Here is a 26,922-nt window from a genome sequence, read left to right on the forward strand (position 1 = left end):
CGTTGTAGACAAGACGTAGCGTGTAGACAGGAAAACTGCGCAGTTTTGTGAACTGCGCGGAGACGGAACACGGAGAAGGAAAACTGTGGCCGAGAGCATTTATGTCCGCGCAGTTTAGTCAACCTGCACAGACTTGTCGTAGCGTGTGGACACTTCCTCCGTCTTCTCCGTACACGGGGCTCAGTTCTCCTTCGGTATTTGTGCCCGGAACAGTGTAATCTGTTCAACAATGACCGATTTGCGACTGTGTTCACGTGAATTTCTAACAGAGCTCATTGGTCTGTACAAGTCTTTTCCATGTTTGTGGCGGGTCCAATCAAAAGAATATAGCGATAGGGACAAAAAAAGTCAAGCGTATGAAGCACTTGTGCAGAAATACAAAGAGGTTGACATCGCGGCTAACAGAGATAAAATCACAAAAAAAAAAATTAATTCTTTGAGGTCGGTATACCGGAAAGAATTGGCCAAAGTAAGGAATTCTCGTAACTGATAGGATAAAACTTGGCTGCAAACTGTTTTGTGTGGACACGGCTAAACTGCAACCTTTTGTTTGCACAGTTTTTCCTGCGCAGTCAAAACTGTGTACAAAACGTTGCGTGTGGACCGGCCTTAACTCTACCCGGCGCGAAGTTCAACGCAGACCTATCTGAAATAACGCCGAACGTGACAAACGAACCGATAAAGTAGAATGGTCGCTTTTTCAAACACCGACATTTCTGGACGCGAAACACACACACACGTACTTTCTGCTGCCCGCCGCTAGAATTCGCTGCCTGAATCGTGAACGTTGCTCGCCGCCGTCAAAACGCAGATAGCAGCCGGGGATGAGCGAAATGGTTATTTTTCTGATAACAGTTTTGGCAGTTATGGTTCCGATTGAATAACTGGTTATTTAGGTGGTTAAAGTTATTCGTTTATTGGCCATGAAGGTTTGTTTTTAAATAATTCACTATTCAATTTGCAAAAGTGAATATAACAATTATTACAACCATTAAAATTATGGCTTAATTTTAACACTGGCATTGTATTTTTTTTTCGTTCGAAAGAGAAGAATATTTTTTAGAGGTTGCAGATGTAATTATATATAATTTGATCCAAGCAAATTATTTATTTGCATGATTACGAAGAAATTTCTACTGACTCAATGAATGACACATTTTATATTTTATTTTATTCTCATATTCCACTTAATTTTACCGAGCAGAAGCTATAGACTATTATTAAAATACTGTTACTGTGAGGCGTAGAGATATGCTTTGTATATGTGTACCTACTTCAAACAAATTACAAAAAAAAAAATTAATGAGGCATTTTAACGCATGCCGAGCATTAGCTAGTTGATAATAAATTTAACATTTGCAATTATGCTACAAATATTATAAACTTTATTCATAGTATATTGTAAATATTTGAGATTTTTTGGAAATTTAAAAAAAATGTTGTAGGTTATAGATACGTCAGGGATAACATTGTAAGTATGTAGAGAGTTTATACGTGTATTATTTTCAATAATCAAAATTAAATAAAAGCTATTAAATATCTTATTATTAGATACCGGAAAAATTCGCGGGTCCAATGACCTTTAGGATAGACTCCAACATCCTTTACACACTCGGACAAATGCCAACTGTTCATTGGCTGCTGACATGTGAGTCGTCACGACTGGGTGGTCTGTTGATTCGACACTTCTACGAGTGAGGGTCTCTAATTGGCCCTCAGTCCTCCAGATTAACAGTGGACCAATGGCAGAAGCAGCACTAAGGTATAATTATTTGAATTTTAGCATAGCACGTAATGAACCCGCGAATTTTTCAGGTCTCTACTTATTATATGAATAATTTATTTTCAAATTTATATGTAATTTTTATTAATTATTACATTGGATTGTTTTAATATCTTACTCGATTTACTCTTGCATGTTTTCGGAGGCCCGAAGGCCAACGCACCCTCCTTACGCCCCTCCCAAATGTGCGCCCTTTAAGGGTAGATTGGGAGTCTGCTTGCAGACCTGTATAGTCCAGAGCTCCGCCTTCTGAAGCTACCAGATCCAGAAAACATGTCCCCTCCACCACTACAGCACCCGCTGGGCTAGAAGAGTGGCTTCACAGGAACCTGGAGGCTGAAATCCCCAGGTGGAGCCACATCCGGGTAAGGGTTCAAGTCAGGTGCTTCCACAGTCCAGCAAACTAATCACCATGATATATATATATATATATATATATATATATATATATACATTCCACTATATGTCCATTATATGTCCATTATATATTGATTATATGTCCATTACATGTCCATTATATGTCCTTTATATTGATTATGTATCCATTATATACCCCTATACAAATTGCCGGACATGCTTCAGCACACTGCTACCCATCAGTCAATCCAGGTATTTCCATAATTGGGGACTGTCCACTGGGGCCAGTTCCCGTTAGGGCCCTGACTTACCAGTGGTTAGTCAATTGCTCCTGGTGCGTGCCTTAATCCAGGAGGACATATGCCAAGTATCCCAGCAGTGGATGAACACTGCTCCGCTAGCAGCTGCAAGGGGAGAACTGCTCACGGAGCCAGTGGCCCGATCTCATCAGCCACTTGCAGTCATCTACTCTTGCAGTGAGCGGAAAGTTTCGCAGGTCCCGCGACGGAGGGACGAGGCGACAACCCCCTCCCCCGCAGTCCCAGGAGTGTTGCGTCCCCCCGCCGGGGTCTAGGCGCTCGGGCCGTCCCTGTTCGATCGGGCCCAGGCGACGCTGCCCGGTGCTGCCATCTGTGTCGGCGCCGCTCGCGACCAGCGCGTGGAGCGGGGCCTTAACACCCGGGAAGCCTTCATTTCACAGGCGAGAGAGCCGCACCCGCAGTTCCCCCAAGTTCATGCTCGCTTCCCCCCCCCCCCCCCCCGTTCTATCTCATTGTATGAACCGGTGCGGCATTAAATTTTTGCGGTCGATTAGGATAGGTTAGCTACATTGTAAATACTTTAAAACATTGTGGATGGTTGGTTATATTAGGTAAGTATAGCTACATTAAAAATACTGTGAAATCATTTTATGTTTGCTGGTTACTTATACTTGCATTTTAAAAATCTGATTACTAGTATAATTTCAAGTATTTATTATTTTATTATTAAAATAAAAATGATTCAATTTTATTCATAAAGTATGCAATCATTTCATCAATGTTTTGTTATGACGTTGTCACGTTAAACTATCGTACGTAAACCGATTTTACAGATAACCAATTTTTTTAATATGTAGCTAGCTATCCAGGGCTAGGAAACCGTTTACATGATTTCACAGTATCTTTAATGTAGCTATCCTAAACAAAATCAACCGTCCACAATGTTTTAAAGTATTTATAATGTAGCTAACCTAACCTAATTTACCATTAGTTATCATGAGTTACAATGAACAAAAAATAACCGAAAATGCACGATCGGGCGTTTGGCTCTCTCGTCTGTGAAAAGAAGGCTTCCCTTAAGGCCCCCGTCTACCCGGACACTCACACGGTGTGCAGAGCTTCAGGAAAAACAACGCGATTTTAAAACTACTCAAGATACCTATCCGAGTGGGGTCTGCTTACGAAAAGCATATAAGAGTTCGTTGAGGGCCGAAAAAAGTACTTTTGATTTCGGATTAAGCTTTTAAACAGTATTTTTAGAAGAGTTAAAATGGCTAAAACGCATGTTTTCAGAGTAATTTTTAGGCGTAAATCAACCATAACAGATTCTTGAACGCACTTAAGGGACTTGCATTACACCTGTATCTTCATTACTCAGCCATGTAATGTTACGGTCACCGCTCAGATTTCACAGTTACCCTGTGACTGCGAGAAGACTGCGCGCCAGTTCAGAGCCTTGCGCCTAGAGGCTATACCGCGCTGGAAGCACCAGCGAGCGTCGCACTTATCATCCCGCCTCACCAACACACATACACCCCTGACGAGGCGGTGCGTATTTTATATTTGAGTCCAACACCCGCAAACACGTAGGATTTTTTCGGTGGTTTTACGAAATGAAAAAATATATGCACGTCGCATACCTTAATTTTTTTGCATGATTAACTTAATTACGTATTTTGAGCGTACAAACAAGGAGAATCAACTGTAAAAACAGAACTGAAACTTTTTAGGTACAACGGCATCACTTCACGTAATGAAAATTTACAGAGGGCTAACAATGACGAGAGACAGTTGCAACAACAACAGAAAATTCAGGGAAAAAAAAAACCCGGACAACGCAGCAAATATGCGAACAAAACGCGATGTAGATGAACAGGTATAATGGATCACAAAACGAAACACCGAAGAACACAGTAGGTTTTCTATGTCAAAACCGTTGCGACGTAATTGTGAATTCACTATTCCTTTGAAAACGTTTTACGAAGCCACGTCATGCGGCAGTTTCATTTAACTTTAGAAGCAATACATTTCGGTATTAGATTCAACCCCCCCCCCCCCCCCCCAATTTTCCCCCTATTTTCCAATAGGATGTCCTTTGTACCAGTGTGCACGCGATTCCATTTCATGCTTACAAATGAACTTCTCTTTAGTTAGGTTCACTTCAAATGGACTTTTCTTTTGATTTCGTATCATTATACTACTTCAACACGAGTTGTATCCTTCGTTTGAATTAATTTGTGATTGAAACCAAAACTTTTATTTTTGCCAGTGGCGAGTTCTTTTTCAAGAAACTTCAACTCCTAGTTACAGCGGCAAAGTTCACGGAAGCGAAAATGCGTGGCTGCATATATTCAATGGTGGCTGCAACTTTGATGTATATCCTTAATCGATTGTTAATATTGGCTGAACTATAAATCCTGCACTGAGCGACAATACACCCTGCGAATTTTTTTTTGCGATGACGAAATTAATAATATTGCAGTGAGTAAAAAAAAAACTGCCAGCAGCTACAAACAAAATTAGTTGTCACTATCAATTGTTTGTGAGTCAGCAAAAAAATTAATTCTGCTTTCATCACAAAACATTTCCAACCAGAATTTTTTTTTTTGATAGGTGACGTCTTAGTCCGCGGCGTACGGCACTTGGGGGGGGGGGGGGGGGGTTGTAATTTCCTGAATGGAACGGAAGTCTCATTGAACCGAAATGCGCTGACATCTGTGGTGGATGGCGTGAACCAAAGTTCACAAAGCCCAATGAAACTTTATAGTTTCAACTGTTTATTGAATTTTTAACAAGGTGGGTAGTATTTTAATAACAATTTTGCTGTAGAAAATCACGTCCAAAGTCTTTTGACGTGACAACGTCTAATAAATCGATGAACGCCGGCTGCACGCGCGAAAAAGTGTCCAGTTACGCACATTGTTCCGTTACGCTGTGTCCCGTTACGCTCATTGTACGCTTGCGCAGCATCTATCTCTCTTCCACTCGACTGTTTATAAAGTGAACTGAAAAGTTAATGTGGTTTTCATTGCTTATAACAAAAATTTCGGCAATAAAGGTTAATTATTCTTGCATTTTAAAAATCTGATTACTAGTATAATTTCAAGTATTTATTATTTTATTATTAAAATTAAAATGATTCAATTTTATTCATAAAAGTATGCAATCATTTCATCAATGTTTTGTTATGACGTCACGTTAAACTATCGTCCGTAAACCGACTTTACAGACAACCAATTTTTTCCCAAGTATTTTACGCTTTTATCGGAGCCGTTTCGTTATACAGTTTAAAATTTCGGTCTGCAAATGGAATGATTCGATAGTCGACGTAGCTGCTCCAGCAATGAATTCTAGCGGCGGGTGCAGTAACTACGTGTGATTCGCGCCCAGAAATCTAGTTGGAAATACAATTCGTGTATATTTCTCACGCTCGCGCATTGTTTTAAGGAATTGTACGTTAAATTCCGTGTCCGAGATCAGTATTTATAAGTGCATTTGCAACACGAGAACCCAAGAATTTGCTTGTTACCGAGGTTAGATGTTACACTCTCTGGTGAAAGACTCGCTGACATGTTTTTACCCCCCCCCCCCCCCCTTTTCAATGTCTGTTAGTCACGCAATTAGAGGCTGGCTGGCAGCCTGGCGGGAAACGACGAAAGCCGCCCCCGAAACAACCAGTAGGCACCAACCAAACCACTGCGGACAGCAATGTCCAAGTGCCCAACCCCCCGCAGGGTAGACTCTTTTCTTACTCTGTCCAAATCTTCTTCCAGATCCATCCCTCTGTTTCCCGTAACCAACCTGCACGCATAACGCATGATTTTTGCAACCCGTATGAAAAAGCCCAGGGGTTTTCCCCTGTGTGCATGCAGGTTTTACCTGGGCCCAACTTACCTAGTTTTGATCTAGGATAGTCGGTGAGGGGAGTCAGTCATTGTCGCCAATCGCAGCCATGGCTGGCCAATTCCCCTCCTAGCACATGATGCATGCTACCTCTCCCGCATGCTTAGAGGGGAAGCCTTCTTTTCACAGACGAGAGAGCCGAACGAGCGATCGTGCTTCTTCGGTTTTTTTTTTTTGGTTCATTGTAAATAAATATGGCGGTGTTGATAAAAGGATACTAATGGTAAATTAGGTTAGGTTAGCTACATTATAAATACTTTAAAACATTGTGGACGGTTGATTTGGTTAGGATAGCTACATTAAAGATACGGGGAAAAAAAAGCGAGCATGAACTTCGGGGAACTTGGGGTGTGGCTCTCTCGTCTGTGAAATGAAGGCTTCCCTGCTTAGAGCGTATAGGCTTCGGCCTGAGACGCACTTAAGAGTCTTCCCTACCCAGACCTCTCTCGCACACTCATAGGTTTATGTTAGGTTGGGAAAAATAAAAATTTCGTCGCGGGGCGCGGGCGGTCGTCGACAAATATAACCAGGAGAAGGTGACCCGCGTGACCTATCCCGAAGAGCTGCGCCATGGCGTGTTGCCGTCAGATCGCCGTCAGCTCGTCTCGGCTTCAGCTTTGAATATATATACTGTATAGAAGTCGCCAGCTCAGGTTAAAATTTCTAATACGGTTTTGAGGTAGTTGGTTAATTCACCGCCGCAATCGCCACCATCTCTAGGGCATCGACTTGTGGTGGTCCCTAGCGGACAAGTGTCGAACTATTCTAACACCCCTTCCCCCTCCTGTTGAACGACCTTGAGCTGCAGTGAATGATTGGTGGGGGGGGGGGGGGGGTGCGGGGAATGACAGCGGGCGAAAGGGCTGCGCTCTAACGTGTAAATAACAACTAAGACGATACAGGGCGTTACGGCAGCGCACTGCAGCGGTGAAGTTCCCAAGCTGCTCATCATACGCTTCTGAAAAACGTAGAGTAAATCCTATCCACTCGCGACTTCTATACAGTATATATATTCAAAGGCTTCAGCGCCGCTGTGAAGGTCGCTTCCTGCAGCTACGTACTGCTTCTGGCTTGTCCGGGCCAGCCGTCCATCCTGCTCCACAGGGCGTCTCACTCTCAGATCTCGCAGATAGCAGCGCAGAGTGGACGACGCCCGCTATGCGCCCCAGGTTTTAAAACGGGGACGCACCACAACGCCGAAATACCACAACGCCGAACGTACAATAACGCCGAAAACCATAACGCCGAATGCCAAATTGCCTACAACGCAGACAGCTAGAAAATTGCTGTGTACCACAACGCCGAATTACCACAACGCCGAAATACATTAACGTCGAAAAATGTCATTGCAGGACTGCCACAAAGGTTAGGTTAGGTTAGGTTATGTAAGGTTAGGTTAGGTTAGGTTAGGTTAGGTTAGGTTAGGTTAGGCTAGCCTAGGTTAGGTTAGGTTGTGGTACATTTTTCGGCGTTACTGTATTTCGGCGTTGTGGTACACAGCAGTTTTCTAGCTGTCGGCGTTGCGGTCAATTTGGCATTCGGCATTATGGTATTCGGCGTTATTGCACGTTCGGCGTTGTGGTAACGACCCTTTTAAAACAAGCTCAACTGCAGCAGTTTCCATTTAATAAAATTTCTTGGACTTACTCCATTGCAGTTTTCCACTGTTAGTCACGGTAAAATTTCATAAACGCAAAATAAGAAAATAAAAATAAAAGACAGCTGATGTCAAACAGATATACCCAACGATGTACCTAAACAGGTATCATGAACCATTACATTCCAACTTAAATACCAGACAGCACGAGAAGTCCGTGGAAGGAATCTAGTTATGCAAAACACACACGAACACAGTAGGATAACAACGACGAGACAGTTGCAAAAATAATAGTAAATGCAGAAGAAAAAAAACCGGACAACGCAGAAAACACGCGAACACAACGCGATGTAGATGAACAGGTAGGCCTATATATTTTTAAAATCATTACGTTCCTAGTAATGGAACTGGTAGTCCACTCTCTTTCATATTATTCAAAGTTGGCACGTTTTATAACTGTTTTTTTAAATGCATAATTATGCGTGGACTAAATTAAAGTTTTATATACAAAAAAAATTTAAACATCTTTAATCGTAAAGTCCCATGTTATGTGACGTCTTAGCTACCCAAAACTATTTATTAATGACAAAAGAGTCTTTCTGTTTTTGATAAGCCACTAAATGGACAGTGTGTGGGACAACAGACAGATTTAATCAGCATATGGGAAATATTAGTTTTTTTTTTTTCATCTCAGTAGATTTAGTAGAGGTGTAAAAATAACGAAAAAATGTGTACCCGTATGTATTCGTTACTATAACAATTAGTACTCGTTACTTTCGTATCGTTACTCGTTACTTCTGATACCGCATGACATGGCACATGCTATGTTATGTAACAGCATCTAATCGAGTCGTATTTCGTACGCGTACAGTATGACGTCGCGTAAATAAAAATAAATCGAATATAAACAATTAAAAATATTTGATAATTAACAGCTTTTGTTAACCAAGAAACAATTAACTCTCATTAGAGCGGCTTTATTATAATATATATTTTAAGATAAGAACATAAAACGTGAAAATACGCAATTATAAAAAACAAAAACATACATATTTATAATTTGTAAAAAATACTTTCATACGTTGTTTCTGTTCGAATCTAAAACTTTGTCTACACACACAGTACCTTTAATAAACAGTAAAAAACTTGGACGACGAATTTCCAAATTATACTTTTATTAATAAACAAACATCGTTCTTTGTAACGAATACGCGCGCGCATGCGTGAAACATACGAAAGATGCGAGTAACGAAATGCATTCGTGTGTAACGTTTCGTTACTCGTTACTAGATGCCGCACCCGTTACTCAGTAACGAATACATACGGTTTGCTACAGCTCTAAGATTTAGACTTTAACTCCCCAAACTATCTGGTTTCGTTTGTCGCATGGTCGATATAGTGCCCCTAAACGAACGAATGCGAACATTACTTGAGAGAAACGCGGCTTGATTTTAGAAAATACACCAGATGTTTGGTACCCAAATAATAATGCTCGCGCAAGTCGACCTGATCAAAGGTTCATCCGACCGGTGTACCAACGGCGGATTCACGCGAGTGAAAAAGGCGCCGTGCGAGTGTGATTAAACCCATCTGTTAAAAAAAAGAGTACGCCGCAAGGGTGGGAATAAAAAAAAGGGGGGGAGGTAGGGCTAAAAATGTTGTGAGGGTTCCATTAGCCCGACCGGTAATTAATGGGCTAACGCTGTCGTTTTCACACGCGTGGTGGGGGAGGGGGGGGGGACGATATCTCAGGGGAAGGCCGGTGGTCGTGGCACTTAATGATTAAACGTTGACGAGGCGGCGATGCTGTCCGGAACACACCCCGCGTGGCCTGGACACGCACTCGCTCCGACGATCGTGTGAGACGGGATCTGTACCGTCGGCAGCCACTCCGACGATCGTGTGAGACGGGATCTGTACCGTCGGCAGCCTCGGTCGTCCGTCTGCCTCGACACCCTGGACATCCTGGACATGCGGCTCTACAACTCACTGCGCTGCCACGGAACCTATATATGAGTCGTGTATTTCCAAAACTGGTCATCTCCCTCAGAACAGTTTTGCGAGAAATCGAGGAAAACTGTTTACTCAATTCCATGATGTGGCATTCAAGACGGTTTATTAAGTGATTATGGCCGCTTTTGTAATTAACTGCTCCTTATTCACTGTGGGTTACCATGGAATTTGATTTTCTAGGACAAAACCATTTTTTTTCTTTTTTTTTGTGGAGATGGCCGGTTTTGGAAATACACAACTATATATATATATGTATGTGTATATATATATACACACACACATACATATATATATGTATACATATACCATACCGAACAAAATACAAACGGTTTAATACAATTTCTTGGACATAACGCCGTTGCAGTTTTTGCACTGTTTGTCACAGGAAACCTTCCGTGTTCGTCGGTGTTGTCCGTAGTGTCTGTTTACCTTCATCGTTGTGTTCGCATATTTGCAGGGATTTTGTTTCTTCCTGCACCTGAGAAAACTGGCATTCCCTACGTTGAATATATTCCATATTCTCATTCGAGATTCCCAATTGGCTTAGTATCACGGTGGTAGGAGTTCGTGCTTACACCTGCAACCACTAGAAAATATTATTTTCTTTTGAATGAAAAAATATAAATTACAATGCTAGTGTTAAAATCAAGCCATAATTTTGATGGCGGTAATGATTTTTTTTTAGTCACTCTTTGCAAATTGAAAGGTGAATGATTTAAAAACAGACCTTCATACATTCCCGGTTACGAATAACGTACGAATAACGTACGAATAACCATTTCCGCTCATCCCCGGCTGCTATCTGCGTTTTTGACGGCGGCGAGCAACGTTTCACGATTCAGGCAGCGAATTCTAGCGGCGGGCAGCAGAAAGTACGCGCGTGATTCGCGTCCAGAAATTTTTGTGTTTGTGTTTTCTCACACGCTCGGCGTTACTTGAAATAAGTCTGCGACGAATTTCGTGTCGTAGCTTTGCGTTTGCATGTGTTATTTGCAGCCTCGGAAACGCACGCGCGAATGTTCTCGTCGCCCGAGGTTGGAAGGTGAAGCGTCACTGGCGTGTTGGCGAGGTGCGAGCTTCTGGCTCCGTGGCGCGCGCGAGCGAGCGGCCTTGGGGAGACGGACTCGTGTAACATGCGCGGCGCGTGCCGACGACTCCCGCATTTGGATAGGGGGGAGGGGGGGCGACTTCCTGTCGGCTCCGTGGACGGCGCGTGTCGCGACCAGTCGCAGGGACTGCGCGCCTCTCGTCGACCAACGACTCGAGTCGTGATCACACCAGTTCACATAATCGATATATATATATATATATATATATATATATATATATATATATATATATATAACCGATTTCCGTGATTTCTTCTTCTTTTTCTTGCTAAATCCGTAGTTGGTAACACTGAATTCTATGTTCTGTTGGAATGAAGTCTCCACTTTTGTCTATGTTTTTTTTTGTGTGAAAGTGCACTGTCTTTGCCGCACACAGCCGTAGCCTATCTATGAGTCGTGATGTCACAAGATGTCAGTTTATTCCTACCCGCTAACATGAAAGGTAAGCTTCTTCATGTCCTTAAAAGTTTGTGTGTAGAATCTTAAATTACAAAATTAAATTACGTCTCGTGACCATTAACGGTATCAACGTGACGCGCCTTTCCCCCCTCCCCCTAAAGCTTGAAACACTATGAAACTGCTGTCCTCCAATTCTACCAGAACACGGGTTTGACAAATTATCCCGGGACGTTCGTGATCAGGGAAGCATGCAGATAGAGCACAAGGTCAGAAAAAAATATACATGAGGGTTGCGAAGCCAAAAGTTGGGGGGGGGGGGAAGGGGGGGGGGAATTTAGTGTAATACACGTACCAACATGACCGCCGTATTGTTTAAAAATCTGTGGTGTTATGGAAGAGAGGGTTAAGTCAAAAACATCAAATTTTAAGAGAGGTGGAAGAAAGTCAAGGATTATTTGAAGGATATGCCTTTTGACATTTTATATGGTTTGTAGTTTTGTGTTCCTGTATAAGATATCAATAATTAATAATATATCGACTAATATTTGATCGTGAAAATAATATTAGACTTTCTTCCACCTCTCTTAAAATTTAATGTTTTTGACTTAACTCTCTCCTCCATAACACCACAAAAATGTATCGGCCGTGCCTGTATTCGGAGGTTAAATGTCGGGGATAAATGTCAACTCGGTATCATTACATTTTTGTATTATGAAGATTCGTTTTTGTACATATCAAACTAGTAAATATTCCAATCTTTTTTTTTTCGAACAGCTTAAATAATGTCGTTACTAAAAAGTGGTGGGTTTGGACAGCTGTTAAAAATATAACGTCCGCCATATTTGTGTAAATCAGAAATATAATATGGGGAAAAAAAGGGGGGGGGGCGAAGTAGGCTCGGACAGCTGATACAAATATAACGTCCGCCATATTGGTATGTGAAAATAAGAAATGAAATAAGGGGAAGGGGGGGGGGGAACCGGCTTCACGTCTGATGGCTAGTGATGGAATTTTCGCGCATTCGTTTAGTCGCAAGCTAGAATGCAAACCTCTACACTCTCGCTCTGTGTTCATGATTGGACCGCAGTTGTTTGGACACGCCCCTATACGACCGTGAGCCAACGACGCCCAGCTAGGAGAGAAGTAAGCGAATCAGGTAGTGCCAAACAACAAGGATAAAATGTTCTCGCTAAGAAATCAACCAATGGGAAAGTAAACATGGGTCGAACACACTTATAACTTTGAATTCTATCCTGAGGCCAGAGGAATCCGTGAAATTTCCGGGACTCTACTGATGGCTAAGGCTGGTCGACGGCGGGACTCGGGACTCACCCACAGCAGCAGGTTGAAGGCTATGAGCAGCACCTTGACGCACTTGGCGCCGCAGAGCAGGCCCATGGCGCCGACTGGCGAGGCCTCTGGCGGACTACGGCGGCGGCGCCGGCGCCATCTGCAACACGCGCGGGGGACGTCCTTGCAAACCTTTGAATATATATACTGTATAGAAGTCGCCAGCCCAGGTTAACATTTCTAATACGGTTTTGAGGTAGTTGGTTAATTCACCGCCGCAATCGCCACCATCTCTAGGGCATCGACTTGTGGTGGTCCCTAGCGGACAAGTGTCCAACTCTTCAGACACCCCTTCCCCCTCCCGTTTAACAACGTTGAGCTGCAGTGAATGATGGATGAAGGGTGCGGGGAATGACAGCGGGCGACAGTGCTGCGCTCTAACGGGTGAATAACAACTAAGACGATACAGGGCGTTACGGCAGCGCACTGCAGCGGTGAAGTTCCCAAGCTGCTCATTATACGCTTCTGAAAAACGTAGAGTAAATCCTATCCACTCGCGACTTCTATACAGTATATATATTCAAAGTTGCAGACAGAGGTGAGACTTCTCGCTCATCGTATTACTAGGGCAGGAAACACGATGCAATTAGTAGAGACATGCAAATTTCGCGGATTCATTCGGTTATAGGCTAGTATTCAAACACATATACCTCTTAAATATTTTTTTTTCTATTGACTTACTGTTCATCTGGACGAATCTCAATCAGTTATAAACCCTCAACCAAAGAAGGATCGAATCACAGACAAACCAGCTGAGACGACTTACAAGTCGGCAGCCAATGAACTTGCGTTATTTGCCCGAGTGTACAGGGATATGTGAAGTCTATCCTGAAAGCCATCGAAAAGCGAATTTTGCAGGTCTCTAGTAATTAGGGACCGGAAAAAATTCGCGGATTCAATGACCTGCAGGACGAACTCCATAGTTCTACGTACACTCGGTCAAATGCCACCCACTCATTGGGCTGCTGTCTTGTGAGACGTCCCAACGTAGCAGCCTGTGATTCGATAAAGCTTTGGTTAGGTGTTTCTCATTGGCTCAGAGTGATCCAGGTGAGTTGTGAGCCAATAGCAGAGGCAGCACTGAGTTATAACTATTTGTATTTTAGCCTATCGTGAAATGAATTCGCGTATTTTTCCGGTCTCTAAAACGCTCTTTGGGAGGTCGCTATTAAAAAAAATATATAAATATGCAAGTATGCGAGTGCTAAATTATTAGAGACTGGAAAAATTCGCGTAAGTATTCATTTCACTATATGCTAGAATCAAAACAACTGTACCTTTATATTGCTTCTGTGTTTGGCTTACAGTTTATCTGAAGGACTTTGAGCCAATGGAAAACCTTCAACCAAAAAAAGTATCGAATCGCAAGTGTCCCAGTTGACAGGTGTCACGAGTCAGTAGCCAATGAGCAGGTGGCATTTGCCTGAGTATGTAGGGGGTTGTGGAGTCTATCCTAGAGGTCATAGAAAGCGCGAATATTTCAGGTCTCTATAAATTATGCTATTTCTCAAGTATGAAAGTGTGCAAGGGTGCAAGGGTGCAAGTGTGCAAGTATTAAAGTGTGCAAGTATGTAGTGTGCAAGTATGAAAGTGTGATAGCATGCAAGTGTGCAAATATGCTGCGTCATTTCTACGTCTCCGCTGCCGTCTCCTCCTCTGCCGGTTTCCCCCACCACGTACCTAACTATTCCCATCATGCGTTACCATTTGTTGTCTTCGGAATGCAGTTGCCACGATTTTTATTTTCTAATAAATAAAAAAAACTACAATTCTACAGTATATTTAAAGGGGGGGGGGAAATGCGGTAAAACAAATTAAATTCAAATTGTTGAATATTCTATTATTTTTTTTCATGGGCAAAAAAAATGCTTAATGCCACATCAATTAAATAATAAAATTAGGCGCCAATTTTTTGTAATAAATACTCAGTACATTTACAAAATAATAATTATTTATTTCCAATTACAATTTTTTAACCTCTCAGATATAATAAATAATTTAAATATTTTTCTTTCGTAGGAGTAATGACAACGTCAGCGAGCTATGAAAATTAGCCATGTGTTTCAATTTCAGCATAAAAAAAGTAAATTAAATGTATATTAATGGAATATATTTTTTAAGAACAGTTAAAATAAATATAATCTATACGAAATAAAATTTTGCTAAAATTGATAAATGTAATATAATTATATTTTACAATAACGAATACCTACTTGAAACATTGACTTATTTATTCATCTGACTGCTTCGTTGGATAAATTATATTTTAATTATACACAAACAATTATTCGCTTTGTTTTCACAGCAGAACGTAAACAGAAAACGATTTGTCATTCTTTTCAATTAATCTTTCCAACTAATTTTCAACAATTATTTAAAATAAATTGAAAATATCTAAACAAAATAATAAACAGTGGAAAGGGCTACGTAGCCGATTAAAATCACGTTTAATCAATTTTTTAACCTCTCAGATATAATAAATAATTTAAATATTTTTCTTTCGTAGGAGTAATGACAACGTCAGCGAGCTATGAAAATTAGCCATGTGTTTCAATTTCAGCATAAAAAAAGTAAATTAAATGTATATTAATGGAATATATTTTTTAAGAACAGTTAAAATAAATATAATCTATACGAAATAAAATTTTGCTAAAATTGATAAATGTAATATAATTATATTTTACAATAACGAATACCTACTTGAAACATTGACTTATTTATTCATCTGACTGCTTCGTTGGATAAATTATATTTTAATTATACACAAACAATTATTCGCTTTGTTTTCACAGCAGAACGTAAACAGAAAACGATTTGTCATTCTTTTCAATTAATCTTTCCAACTAATTTTCAACAATTATTTAAAATAAATTGAAAATATCTAAACAAAATAATAAACAGTGGAAAGGGCTACGTAGCCGATTAAAATCACGTTTAATCTGTAGCCGTCGGCGCTTGTAAAAATAAATCTTTACTAACGTTTGTAGGACGTTTGCAGACCGTAGTGGATTAGAGGAGAACAAAGATTTGCATGGGTTCTTTTAGAATAAATGATCATATTAAATTTTCTGTTTCTTTTACCTAGATATTAAGGTAGCTACACTTAACCTTTATGTATATATCACCTAGGGATTTTCATAAATTTACGACTATCGATATTACTTACTTTTTAGTTGCGAACTCACAAGATCATATTCGATCGTTAACAAAAGCCTTTTTTAAAAAAAACTTTTTCAGGTTCACAGAAAAAAGAAAATTCTTTTGTCTTTCCGCATGCAAATCCTTTTCTGTTTGCAACGAAAGAAAGTTAAAATTGGAATATGAAATCCAGCGTATTTTGTTTTTACGAAGTCGTCTGGAAGAACGAAGAACCCTTCTTTTATTCGTGAGGCCTTCGTTGAAATGTCCGTAGGTTTAATGTAATTTACAATACCGAGCATACGTATGGCCCGTTCGTTTTGCAATACACAAGCGAAGTTCGACCTGAAAACGTCTTATACATTGGGATGCTAGTTTGAAACGTGGAGTGAAACGAAAATAGGATGGATTTTGAAAAGTTATAACATATAAACCGGGCTTAGTATATCTGAATTGTTCATGGAAGGGTAAGGAATTTCGCATGCGCCGTTATAAACAGATTATTTATATTTGCTGGTCAGTAGTACCTTTGAATATATTTATAGAGTGAAGTGAAAAGTTAATGTGGTTTTCATTGCTTATTACAACAACAATTTCGGTTACGCTCATTGTATGTTTGCGCTGCATCTATCTCTCTTCCACTCGATTGGCCTATGCGTCCGAGGAGAAGAAAGACAGCGGCAGCACACAACTTAGATCTACACGTGAACTGTTTCGTCGACTGTTTATAGAGTGAAGTGAAAAGTTAATGTGGTTTTCATTGCTTATTACAACAACAATTTCGGCAATAAAGGTTAATTATTCTTGCATTTTAAAATCTGATTAGTATAATTTCAAGTATTTATTCTTTTATTATTAAAATAAAAAGATTCAATTTTATTCATAAAAGTATGCAATCATTTCATCAATGTTTTGTTATGACGTCACGTTAAACTATTGTCCGTAAAACGACTTTACAGACAAACAATTTTTATATGGACAACCTGTATTTACCAATAGCTTACACACTCGTGCTTCGCTACAGAAGAACACTGTTGCCATGTTCTAAATACCTGCCCCTCTTCTTGGGTACGCCACTGCTGCGCACTTGCGACTTTGGGAGCGTTCAAGTATTACGTAACGCAATTTTTGGATATTTTTGACCCCCCCTCCCCCCTATGTAACGCGCCGTAACGTTTTTCTGTACCCCCCTCCCCCCCCCTAGTAAAACGTTACGTAACCCCAAGTGACCATTTTTACCTAAAAGTTACAATTATGTGGCGTAACGTACCGGAATAAGTCACTAAAATACCTTTGTTATTGTTTTAATTGCGTTAATGTTATTTATTAACATTTGAAATGTCTTGTTTTTAAAAGCAAGAGCTTTCTAATGTTTTTTTCTGTCCTAATAAATTTTTACTACTCAATCATACATTTAGCAATCATACATTTAATTACGTCGTTTTCCTGACTTGGCCCTGTCCTTACATACTTTTTGCTTTATCCGCCATTGTTATTCTCATGGATTCTCCTATTTTAGCGTTTTACTAATAAAGCTATTAAAATCAAATAAAAAAATTTATTTCTAATAATTTATTTTTACCTTTGGTAATGCAATTACAAACATAAAACTAACTGAAATAAAATATGATTGTCAAAATATAATCGTATTTAAGAATACGATCGAACGAAAACGAAAACATTTAAAATAAAATTAGCCATAATTAAAATAAGTAGATTGTAAAAAAAAAAACAATTCAATTTGAGTTTTACTGCTCCTCTGTCCATGGGTTTGCCAGCCACTCAGATTCTTTCATTACTGGCATCCGGAGACCAGACGAAGAAGGTTCCGGAATTGTTAACCCGCTTGCATCAACTTCGTCTTCATCGAGCCAATCGGCATCCTCAGACGATGTTTCACAGCGACGCACAATGCAGAGAAGCTCATTTGCCCTTCTTGCAGCAAGTCGCTGTGGCCGTACTCGACTTTCACGAAGGTCTTGGGCAGTCTTGCCATGCACGTAACGATTGTGCATTTGCTCACTCTTGTGGGGTGTAAAATAAATCCCACAGGTTGAGCATACTCGGTTCTGTAGGTCGGATTGTACTGATGGGCAAAATAAATTGTAAGGCATCTGCTTAAACCCTTCTAGAGCAGGCGACAGATCAACAGACAACCTCACAAGAAGTGGCGAAAACTTGCATGATCCCTTGTCTATCTGACTAGGTACCACGAGCTTGTTTGTTTTAACAACTTTACTGGAGTGACGAGAAAAACTATCACAGCTGTTGATAAATATATATATTTTTTGTTTTACGTTTGGAGTTAAAAAAACATTATTCACTAGTCCTGTAAAGCAAGCAGAAGCAATTTTGTGAAGGTAAAAAAAAAAATAAGTTATCATGCTATTTCAAATTTTGAGGAAAAAAAAAGTTTTAAAAAATGCGTGAAAGAATCTGTCTCTACGCGACCGTTTTGAAGGGTTAAAAAAAATGTGACGTAACGCGTAGGTAAAAAACCCCCTCCCAACCCTGTAACGCATCGTAACGTTTTACAAGACCCCCCCTCCCCCCCAAATTCGTTACGTAATACTTGAACGCTCCCTTTGCCGCATACCACCGTGTTACGCGTACCGGTTGGGAAACCCTGTATTAGTGTAATAACATATCCCTCCTACACCTGTTTAGCAACACGTTAAATGAATAGGAAGAGTATCTTATTAGCACGGTAAATTTACTATTAATTGTATAGGCGATTATCTTCCACTTAATGAATACGAATTTCATCAAAATTCTTTTACAGTGTATCTAGTCACCAGAAATAATTCTAGTTTTTGTACTATACATAAAAATATTGAATATTAATAAATTTTTTCTTTAATCGGAAAAAAAATGATTGCCTTTGTTTTATATCATTATACTAAATTGCCAGAAAGTCACGCCAAGTCAAGTGGTTTCCATTAGTGGAGGAAGGAGGTAGGGCATCTGCCGTGTGCTGTATTGTGAGATTGAGAATAAATACATCAAAACGCAGAACCGCATCTGATGTGACTGTACTAGCATCTAAGCTCTTCAATATTACTAAAAGGGAATTGTTTTTTAGGACTAAATATTTTTCATATATTCTAGGTTAACAATCTTTCGGATGATTTTAGTACAGTTGAAGTATCTTTAATTTTTTTTTTTGTAAATTAAATGTCTGGATAAAATAAAAAAATTCTTAAAGGTAAACAGAGTTTCTGATCTCAAGGCGCATTCATCAATAACTCTTTAACTTAAATTTTTTCCCTCTACTTTAAATGTCTATTCCCCGTACTGCAATTTTAATGAAAAGACTTGGGAAAAGACAGACGCTGTATAGTGAGTCTGTGAAGCAGTTGGCAACACTGGCCCGCAGACCGAGTTGTCGCGGACGCTAACCCACACCACCACATACCCTCTATCAACCTCTCCCGCCCGGCGAATCCTATTCCCGCCCCACACATAAAGGGGGGGGGGTGGGGAGGAGGAAGCCTTTGACGACGTAGTGACAGGCGAGAGGAAAGTGAAGGGTCAGAAGAGAGGAGGGGGAATGTGTAGGTTAGACAGCTGTATCGATTGCAATCGCGGCGTGAGCCCGTGTTGACGCGCGCTTCCCACGCCGCGCCGTGCAGACCGGATGTGCGACTGCCGAGTTCCTCGCGACAAGATGACGCGTACACCCGCTCATGGGCTGCGTCAGAATTCAACCGCCAAACTTCCGCTGCAGATTTACCACCTAAAATAATATCACGCTGATAATGACTCACGGTATAAAGCTCTTGTGAACCGGTTCCGGTAACTTTCTTCAATGTTTAGTTAGCTGTTGCCTACGTGAGTTTATTTTCTTTGAAGAAGTATTTATTTTTGTGTTTAATTAGAAAATATTCATTTTTATTGGTTTTCGCCATTTTGTTAAAGTAATTTCGTTAGGATGCTTAAAATGAAACTGAAATCGTTTGCTAAATGGATGCCAAGTGTTGAGTGGGTAATGGGTGTTTCAAATAATGTTGAAACACAAAATGATTTTACGACAGTGACAAATTCTTGCGGTGGTTGAATTAAATATATATAATTTTAATCAGACACTATCCAGACCATGGGAGTAGATCTCTGAAGGGGAGGGAGGTGAGGGGAGCCTTTAATTGAAAAGCCCCTCACTGAGGGGGGGGGGGGGCACTTTCTCATGCAAAAACGTTACTATGAAACAGGTTTGATGACAAAACTTTCTGTATATATTTTTCTTAAGTTTTCTGTTTATGGCATGCATGTAGGCCAAATATGGGCAGTATACAACATACAAGCACAGTATCCAGAGATGACATGTGTCGGTTAACCCCACGCACAGAACTCTCGGGCTACGCGGGGGGCCCCCCTGTGAATTTCTCGCCCATGATGCATATTGTTACGAGGTTGCTAGCGACGAGGCTAATTAGCCAGCCTGCGGGAGGGGCACGATGCAGGCAAGCTCATCCCTCAACTACTGCTATACCAGTAATCCGATTAGTAGCGGTGCGTCTCTACCACTCTCTCCCTCCCTCTGTCTCTCTAGAGAGAGAGAGTTCAATAAGTTCCCAGAGCCCCATATGCGTGAAGTATAACTAGGATGCCATCGTTCTCACCACATTTCGAAGGGCTATGAGACCTTTCAAGAGCGGGGATGAGCTGCATGTGAACGGGAGGGATCGGCGTGCGAGTGCAGTGGAGTGAAGAGGGTGATGAACCCCCTTGGCGAGCGACAGCGGGCGACGAGTGACGGGCTACGCGTGCGAAGATCGGGGGATATCGGAGACTGTGTTCGCGGCACGGGCGAGTGGATAGTGCGAGGCAGTGTGTGACCGAGGTGTACGGTAACAGACTAACAGTGGAGAGAGCCTCTGTCGAGCCGCACTCCAGAAGGGAGAGTGAAAAGTGGACTTGCGAAAGTGTGATTAATTTGTGGTCGTAGATTTAGATTTCTGCAATGTAATTAATAAATAAAACTATTGATTGGACTATCCTTTCGAGACCTGTATTACCCACTCGTAAAAAATATTACCCTCTGCCCGGGCTGTTATTCAAAGCTAATAGCTCCGGCCGGCCGCAAGTAATCTCGCTGTGAACGAGTGGGTGAAAAATTTTATTTCTGTAACATATTCTGCCTGTCACAACTCATGTCATACTTCATATTTCTCGATTCTTCGCCTACACGCTTTTTCCAAGCAAGTGTTAAGACACGCTTTGGCCGGGAAGAGATGACGGAGCGGGATGCAATCCATCTATCAACTTAAATCTTTGCATAATTTAAATATAATAAGTATATATGTTATCTGAAAAAAGGTTGCACACAAATAGAAGTTACCACCGTTGATGTTAAACGTGTGCTGTATTGGTAATGTTGGTAATTAAAGGTTGCTCCAAACTGGAACTCCGGGATTCCGGGATTTTCCAGTTTCCCTGAGCTTCAGGCTAGGATGGTCACGCTGTGCTGCTCGGTGTTCACGCTTCATCTGGAGGGTGGGGGTGGGAAGAGTGGTAATATATGCCGTTTGAAGGTGTAATTTTAATCTTAAAATGTATGACCACCAAGAAAACAGACTTCGCAAGCACATTTCACAGTAATGATTACACTTGATTTTAGCAACAATCCAATGTTACAGCTGTAATATGGAGGTAATGACAACATTGTAATTTTTTTATGAAATAGTTTGTCACAATTATAAATGTCGAACATCTTAAAAATAGCATTTTCATCTCATCTACCCAGAATAATGTGTTTACCTTCCACAAAAAAAATTCTTATATAAAGCAAATAACCCTAAAAAAATAGAAAAAAAATACATAGTGACATGGTGTTCTTTTACCTCCGGATTACTGATACATGCTGTTCTAGTATGTTTTGTGGTCAGGAGAAGTCTCCCTGCCCAAAATTGGTTACAGTATTGTGTATCATTATGTAGCCACTGCTACAGCAGAAATTTATAAGAACAAAGGCCTACCCGAAGATATGGTAATCTTACCATCACTCCGCTGTCTGATGCGAACTTATAATTTTAACTAACTGTAAACTAATTTTAATTTCTGGGGTGTGGCTCCTACAATCATGGGGCTTGGTCCTCCCCTCTCCCGTCCCTAGGTCACCTCCATACCCGCGACTACAGTCTCGGCCAGTGGTCTTCTCCGTAAGAATGCGGCAGTGGGTTATTATTTTTTCCCACGAAAGACCGCCACATGCAGTTGGTGCATTCCAGGTGGTTGGGTATCACATTCAACGAGGATGGTAGCAAAAACGAGGCCTTCCACATCCTTCCTCCAACAGCGCATTCAGCAAAAAAGACCGCTAGTTGACGGATGGTACTGCAACCTTCCCTCCAACTACCCTTCGTGAAACGCGTGCACGCTCTTTCATTCTCTTCAACCTGAATTTTTTCCAATGTAACCAACTGCTCGGGAGCAATGGGCGTGTGCGAATTCCACCGCCTGCCGCAGGAAATCATCTCCACTCGCAGTTCCATTATTCATGGCGATTTGCATAAGGATACAAATTTTTTTTTGGTTACCTATGTGGCATTAATTTTCCATGCCGAATTGTCTCTCCAAGCAGACTCGGCGTGGTGTGGTGATTCCTGTGCTGCCGAAATGCCAGCAGGAACAAAAATAAATAAATAAAACAAAAGAACTTCAAACATGCACGATTTATCCCGGTTGTTTTTGAACGAATTCATGAACTGTAAATTTTTTTCTTAGTTGAACAGAAATATTCATGAAAAATTACATATATTTGTAAATTTGTGCATAACCGCGAAAACATCTGTATCTCTACAAACTACAAAATATTGTTCACAGTAATACTGGGTTCGTATTCCCAATACCTATAATAGTTAAAGTTTATATTATTCGTTCCCTGAATAGCTTTTGTAGTATTAACTGCGCATGTTAATAAGCATAATATAATAAAATGAAGTCAAATTTTTTAATATTAGATTATATTTTCCATGGATTAAGAAAAATTTTTTGAATGAAACACAAATTAATGTATAAATTTTGGTCCATTTTTCGTAAGAAATACTCACTACTATCTCGAAAAACGTATTTCATGCATGCAAAAATAAACATACCCATGTGTTGTAGCAGGTTATACAATGTATATTGTAGCATTATAAACTCTTTCCAAAGGGATCTTTTGTAAATGTACGGAAAATAATTTTCTGTGTACAAGCCAATTCGGTCACGGCCTACGCGAGTAAAAGACGTCCAACAGCAGCAACCACATTCTCTTGGTCCAGTCGCTGGCGGGAAGCTGCGCACTCAGCGGTCCAAGCCCGCCGAGGGAGAGACGCTACAGGCTCGAGCGTATGCCTCTGGCATATTAAACTTATGTCTTTTTAATAATTTTTTGACAGCAATTAATACGGCAGCAAAAAACCCCACCATCAATGCTTATTTTCGAGTTTCTTGTTGAAAGATGTAATTTGATTTACCATGATAAACATGTAGAAGGGATAGTCGAATAATAAGGTACGTTTGGTCATTAAAAAACAACTAATTTTTAAAAAAAAAGTTTTTATTGATAGATTTAGTTTACTGCATATCTACTTCATTTTTCAAAATGATCGCCACTCAGTTCTAAGCACTTTTCGTAACGATGTACCAGTTTCTGTAACCACTCTGCATAGAAGTTCGCCGCCTGGGAATCAAATGCGCCTGGAAGCGCGGCTACCCGCAGTGCAGACTAGTGAAGCGGGAAGCCTACACACAGGGGCATCACACAGGGGCAGGTGAAGATCCTTTCGCACACAGAAATGGAATCAGAGCGTTAGCACTCAGATGTCTGACCTCGCTCTTCTCGTCACCTGGGGCTGCCGGCGAGCAGCCACGCCTGCCGGGCGCGTGACTCGAGCAGATGGCATCGGCCTGGTCGTCGCGGGGCCCGGGGTTGCCCCTGTGTGCGGGCCTCCCGCTCTACTCGCCTGCACTGCGGGTAGCCGCGCATCCCGGCATTACTCGCCTGCTCCGAGACACTGGCTGCTGTTCGCTGGACTGACTTTGAATATATTTTTTAGTAGTACTATATAATATTTTTTTAGCATTATGCCGATTAAAACAATTGATTGATCATTATCATTAAATTCCATTAACACGAAAGCCGCAGGTGAATATAACAAGTGGTTCTTGCGAAATAATGAAAGTATTGGCCAGAGCTCAAATGTTTGAGCGGCAGTGATACATTGCCTGGGACGTAGGCAATACTTCCTGCATACAGAGTTAGTCACGTGGTAAGTTACTAACGCATGTCTGAACACGACGGCCTCAACTGAAACACGTCACGGCAGTTGATGTGGGTGAATGCCAGCCCAGAGGCGGATACAGAAATTCAATTTTCATGAATGGGAGGGGACTGATAAAAAAATTACATTTTGAACACGTGTTTTAAAAAATTATTTACTATACCAATTATGCTAACACAATGGCATATGGGCCTATAGAAGTAGCCGTAGACAATGTGGCTTCTCACACAGTTGGATTTGGAGGCGTAACAGTACACCATGCATCGTCTAGAATAACATACCGCCTTTACTGATATTTTGCAAACTATTTTCCAACTTTGTGACGGGCAATAAAATACCCCCCTCCCCCTTACAAATCGACACAATACCTGCGTCCGGTTGTGTTGACCTCTATAACTGTTTGCTGTTTGTTTTGTGCGACAACCAGTGTATGTATGCGTTTCCCCGCATCAGTAACTGTGTTTGCCTGAGAGTTCACCAAGTGTTGCCCGCTTCCAGGCGTTGTTGTCAATGTCGCAGTAGCGGCTTCTGCGTAAAAAAATAATCCAAAATGTGTCTTATTTTATTGCCACAAACCATTTTGGAGGTTGCGATAAGATACGAATATAATATTATTAGATTTTAATTACCTAAAACAGGTTTATTGTTCAATATTTTTCTCTTTTTTAATGGATTTTCTCACCCTCAGTTTCTCTCGACTTCATGGCACTGCCCACTAGCGAGTTTCTCAGAATCCAGAAGGAATTCCCCAAATATCTTTTAAAAGTAAATACAGGAATGTCTGTACGGTGAAAAAAAAACATTCATTTTAGAATTTTGTTTTATTTTTACGGAAAATCAGCCAATCTAGAAATTGTTGCATACGTGGTACTCTTAAACGATACGTCAGATGTTTTCAACACGAAGAGAATCTTTGTACATTAGATCATAATCCATCTATATTTCTTCCATATATTGAAGAATAGTTTCACTTTCTTTATTTGTTTGCTTATTAATATATACAGCTTTACTCCGATCTCCACGAAATTGTGCAAACTTGACTTTCAAAACAAGAGAGGTCACTATCTACACGAGATTTCGGAAAACCACCCCTGTCGCCTTTTCTCGATCCTTGAAGCAGAATTTTGGCACTTCTTGATGAAGTTTTGCTATTGCATTGTTGATGCTTCCTTCATCTCCTGAAATGGCTTTTGCATTGTTTATGCTTTCTGCATCTACTAGCAATGGCTATTACGTTGTTAATGCATTATTCACTTATGGATCTTAATATATTTTAATTATGCAATTTTTAATATACTAAAATGAGCCTTTTCGCGATGCGTAAATCCTGGGCAACTCCTGTTATTTTGATTCGTTCCCAATAAAACTGCATACAATTTCTATAACTTCGGAAGACAAAATTTTATTTTCTTTAAAAGTTTTTTTAACGAGGGAAAAAACCTCCTTGGCATAAAACGCTATCCTCGAGGTTGTAGTTTAATTAAAATCTTATTTTCAATATTCCGCTGAAATACCATTACTATGTTCACGGTTGAACACTATCCTTATAGGCTTTTAGTAACACACAAACACATGGACACACACACATATATTTTTTTCTACCTTAAGTTCTATAAGGATATACCCCTGAATTATTTCAGATGAGTTTCCGGGTAATCAACGTTGCTGTCCGTATGAATGAGCGCGGGTTGGTAAACCGGGTACAGCATTCGCCAGACGGGTAAAATCATTCCACTGCAGTTGAAGTCAGTTTTTGTTTTCAAGGTTCATCGAACTGGCGCGAATGCGAATGCGATACTCGTTGGGGTGGTGGAGGAGCTCGACGTGAAACTGATGCAGCAGCACTTACTTTTGCAGGCGGGAGCAGACCTGTCCCGTTCACCCGCGTCGCCGCGCGCTGGCTCGACGCCCGGCGTCCCGGCGCCTGGCCGCACTGCCGCGGGCGCTCTCGTCCGCTCGTCCGCTCCCCCTGGCGTTGGGGCGAGAACTGCCCTTCCCTGCGAGAGGCGCTCTGTGTTTTACTTCCACCCGCTGCCCCCGCGAGGAGGGGATCCCAAACACCTCCCCTCCGCTACCAACCCCTCCCTCCACCCCCTCCCCCCTTCCCCCGTGTCAACCTTCCCCCTCTCTTTCTCTCTCTCTCGCGCCTTTTCGACCTCCTTCACGTGGCGCCAGGGATGGCAAAAACTTTTCAACACGTCGATACATCGTTCTTTCGATATATATCGCTCGAACTATATCGACACCGATTACATATCAACTGGAAAATATCGATATGAAGCTATTTGAATAGTATGTACATAAAAGAATATACCAGTTATAAATTTTAATAGTTATCAACTGTAATGGTTGTAGAATTTTTGGTTAAAGGTAAAAATTAAAGAATAACTCAAACAGCTTTTTTTTTTTTTTTTTTTTTTTTTAAGTTAAGTGCGTGCCCGAACACTGCTTTGTTGTTTTCTCGCCTGCAGCGCCACCTGCGCGGAATTGGCGACTCGTTTTGTGTTCTGCAGTTTGCTAAAGAGTGAATCTGGCAACAGGATGGAGGAGCCCCTTCCCTATGGAACCTCTTTGATACGAGAGTGGTTGAACGTCGAAGTTCCCGACCGTTGGATTGTTCGTAATCCTCGAGACGACAGAGCTCTTTTTCGCTGGCCTCCACGTTCATCTGACATTTTTCCTTTGGGGCTTTATGAAAGATCGTGTCTACGTCCCGCCTCTACCTCATGATTTGCCAGAGTTGAGACAC

At 41.0% G+C, this 26,922-nt stretch overlaps 1 protein-coding gene across 2 annotated transcripts in view; it reads right to left on the reverse strand.

Moving 5' to 3' along the window:
• Positions 1-26,162, reverse strand: part of LOC134542794 (tetraspanin-1-like) — a 92,535-nt gene extending 66,373 nt beyond the window's left edge. Inside the window, exons 1-2 of one of the 2 annotated variants that reach the window (XM_063387323.1) lie at positions 26,023-26,162; positions 12,754-12,871 (exon numbers count right to left, since the gene is read on the reverse strand). In XM_063387323.1, the coding sequence (XP_063243393.1) occupies positions 12,754-12,819 (66 nt within the window). In that variant the 5' untranslated portion in view covers positions 12,820-12,871; positions 26,023-26,162. The remainder of the gene's footprint in view (positions 1-12,753; positions 12,872-26,022) is intronic. The other variant, XM_063387324.1, reaches the window with a different exon arrangement.
• Positions 26,163-26,922: the final 760 nt, after the last annotated feature.

This window comes from Bacillus rossius (assembly GCF_032445375.1).
Source record: "Bacillus rossius redtenbacheri isolate Brsri chromosome 9 unlocalized genomic scaffold, Brsri_v3 Brsri_v3_scf9_2, whole genome shotgun sequence".
Taxonomy (NCBI): Eukaryota; Metazoa; Arthropoda; class Insecta; order Phasmatodea; family Bacillidae; genus Bacillus; species Bacillus rossius.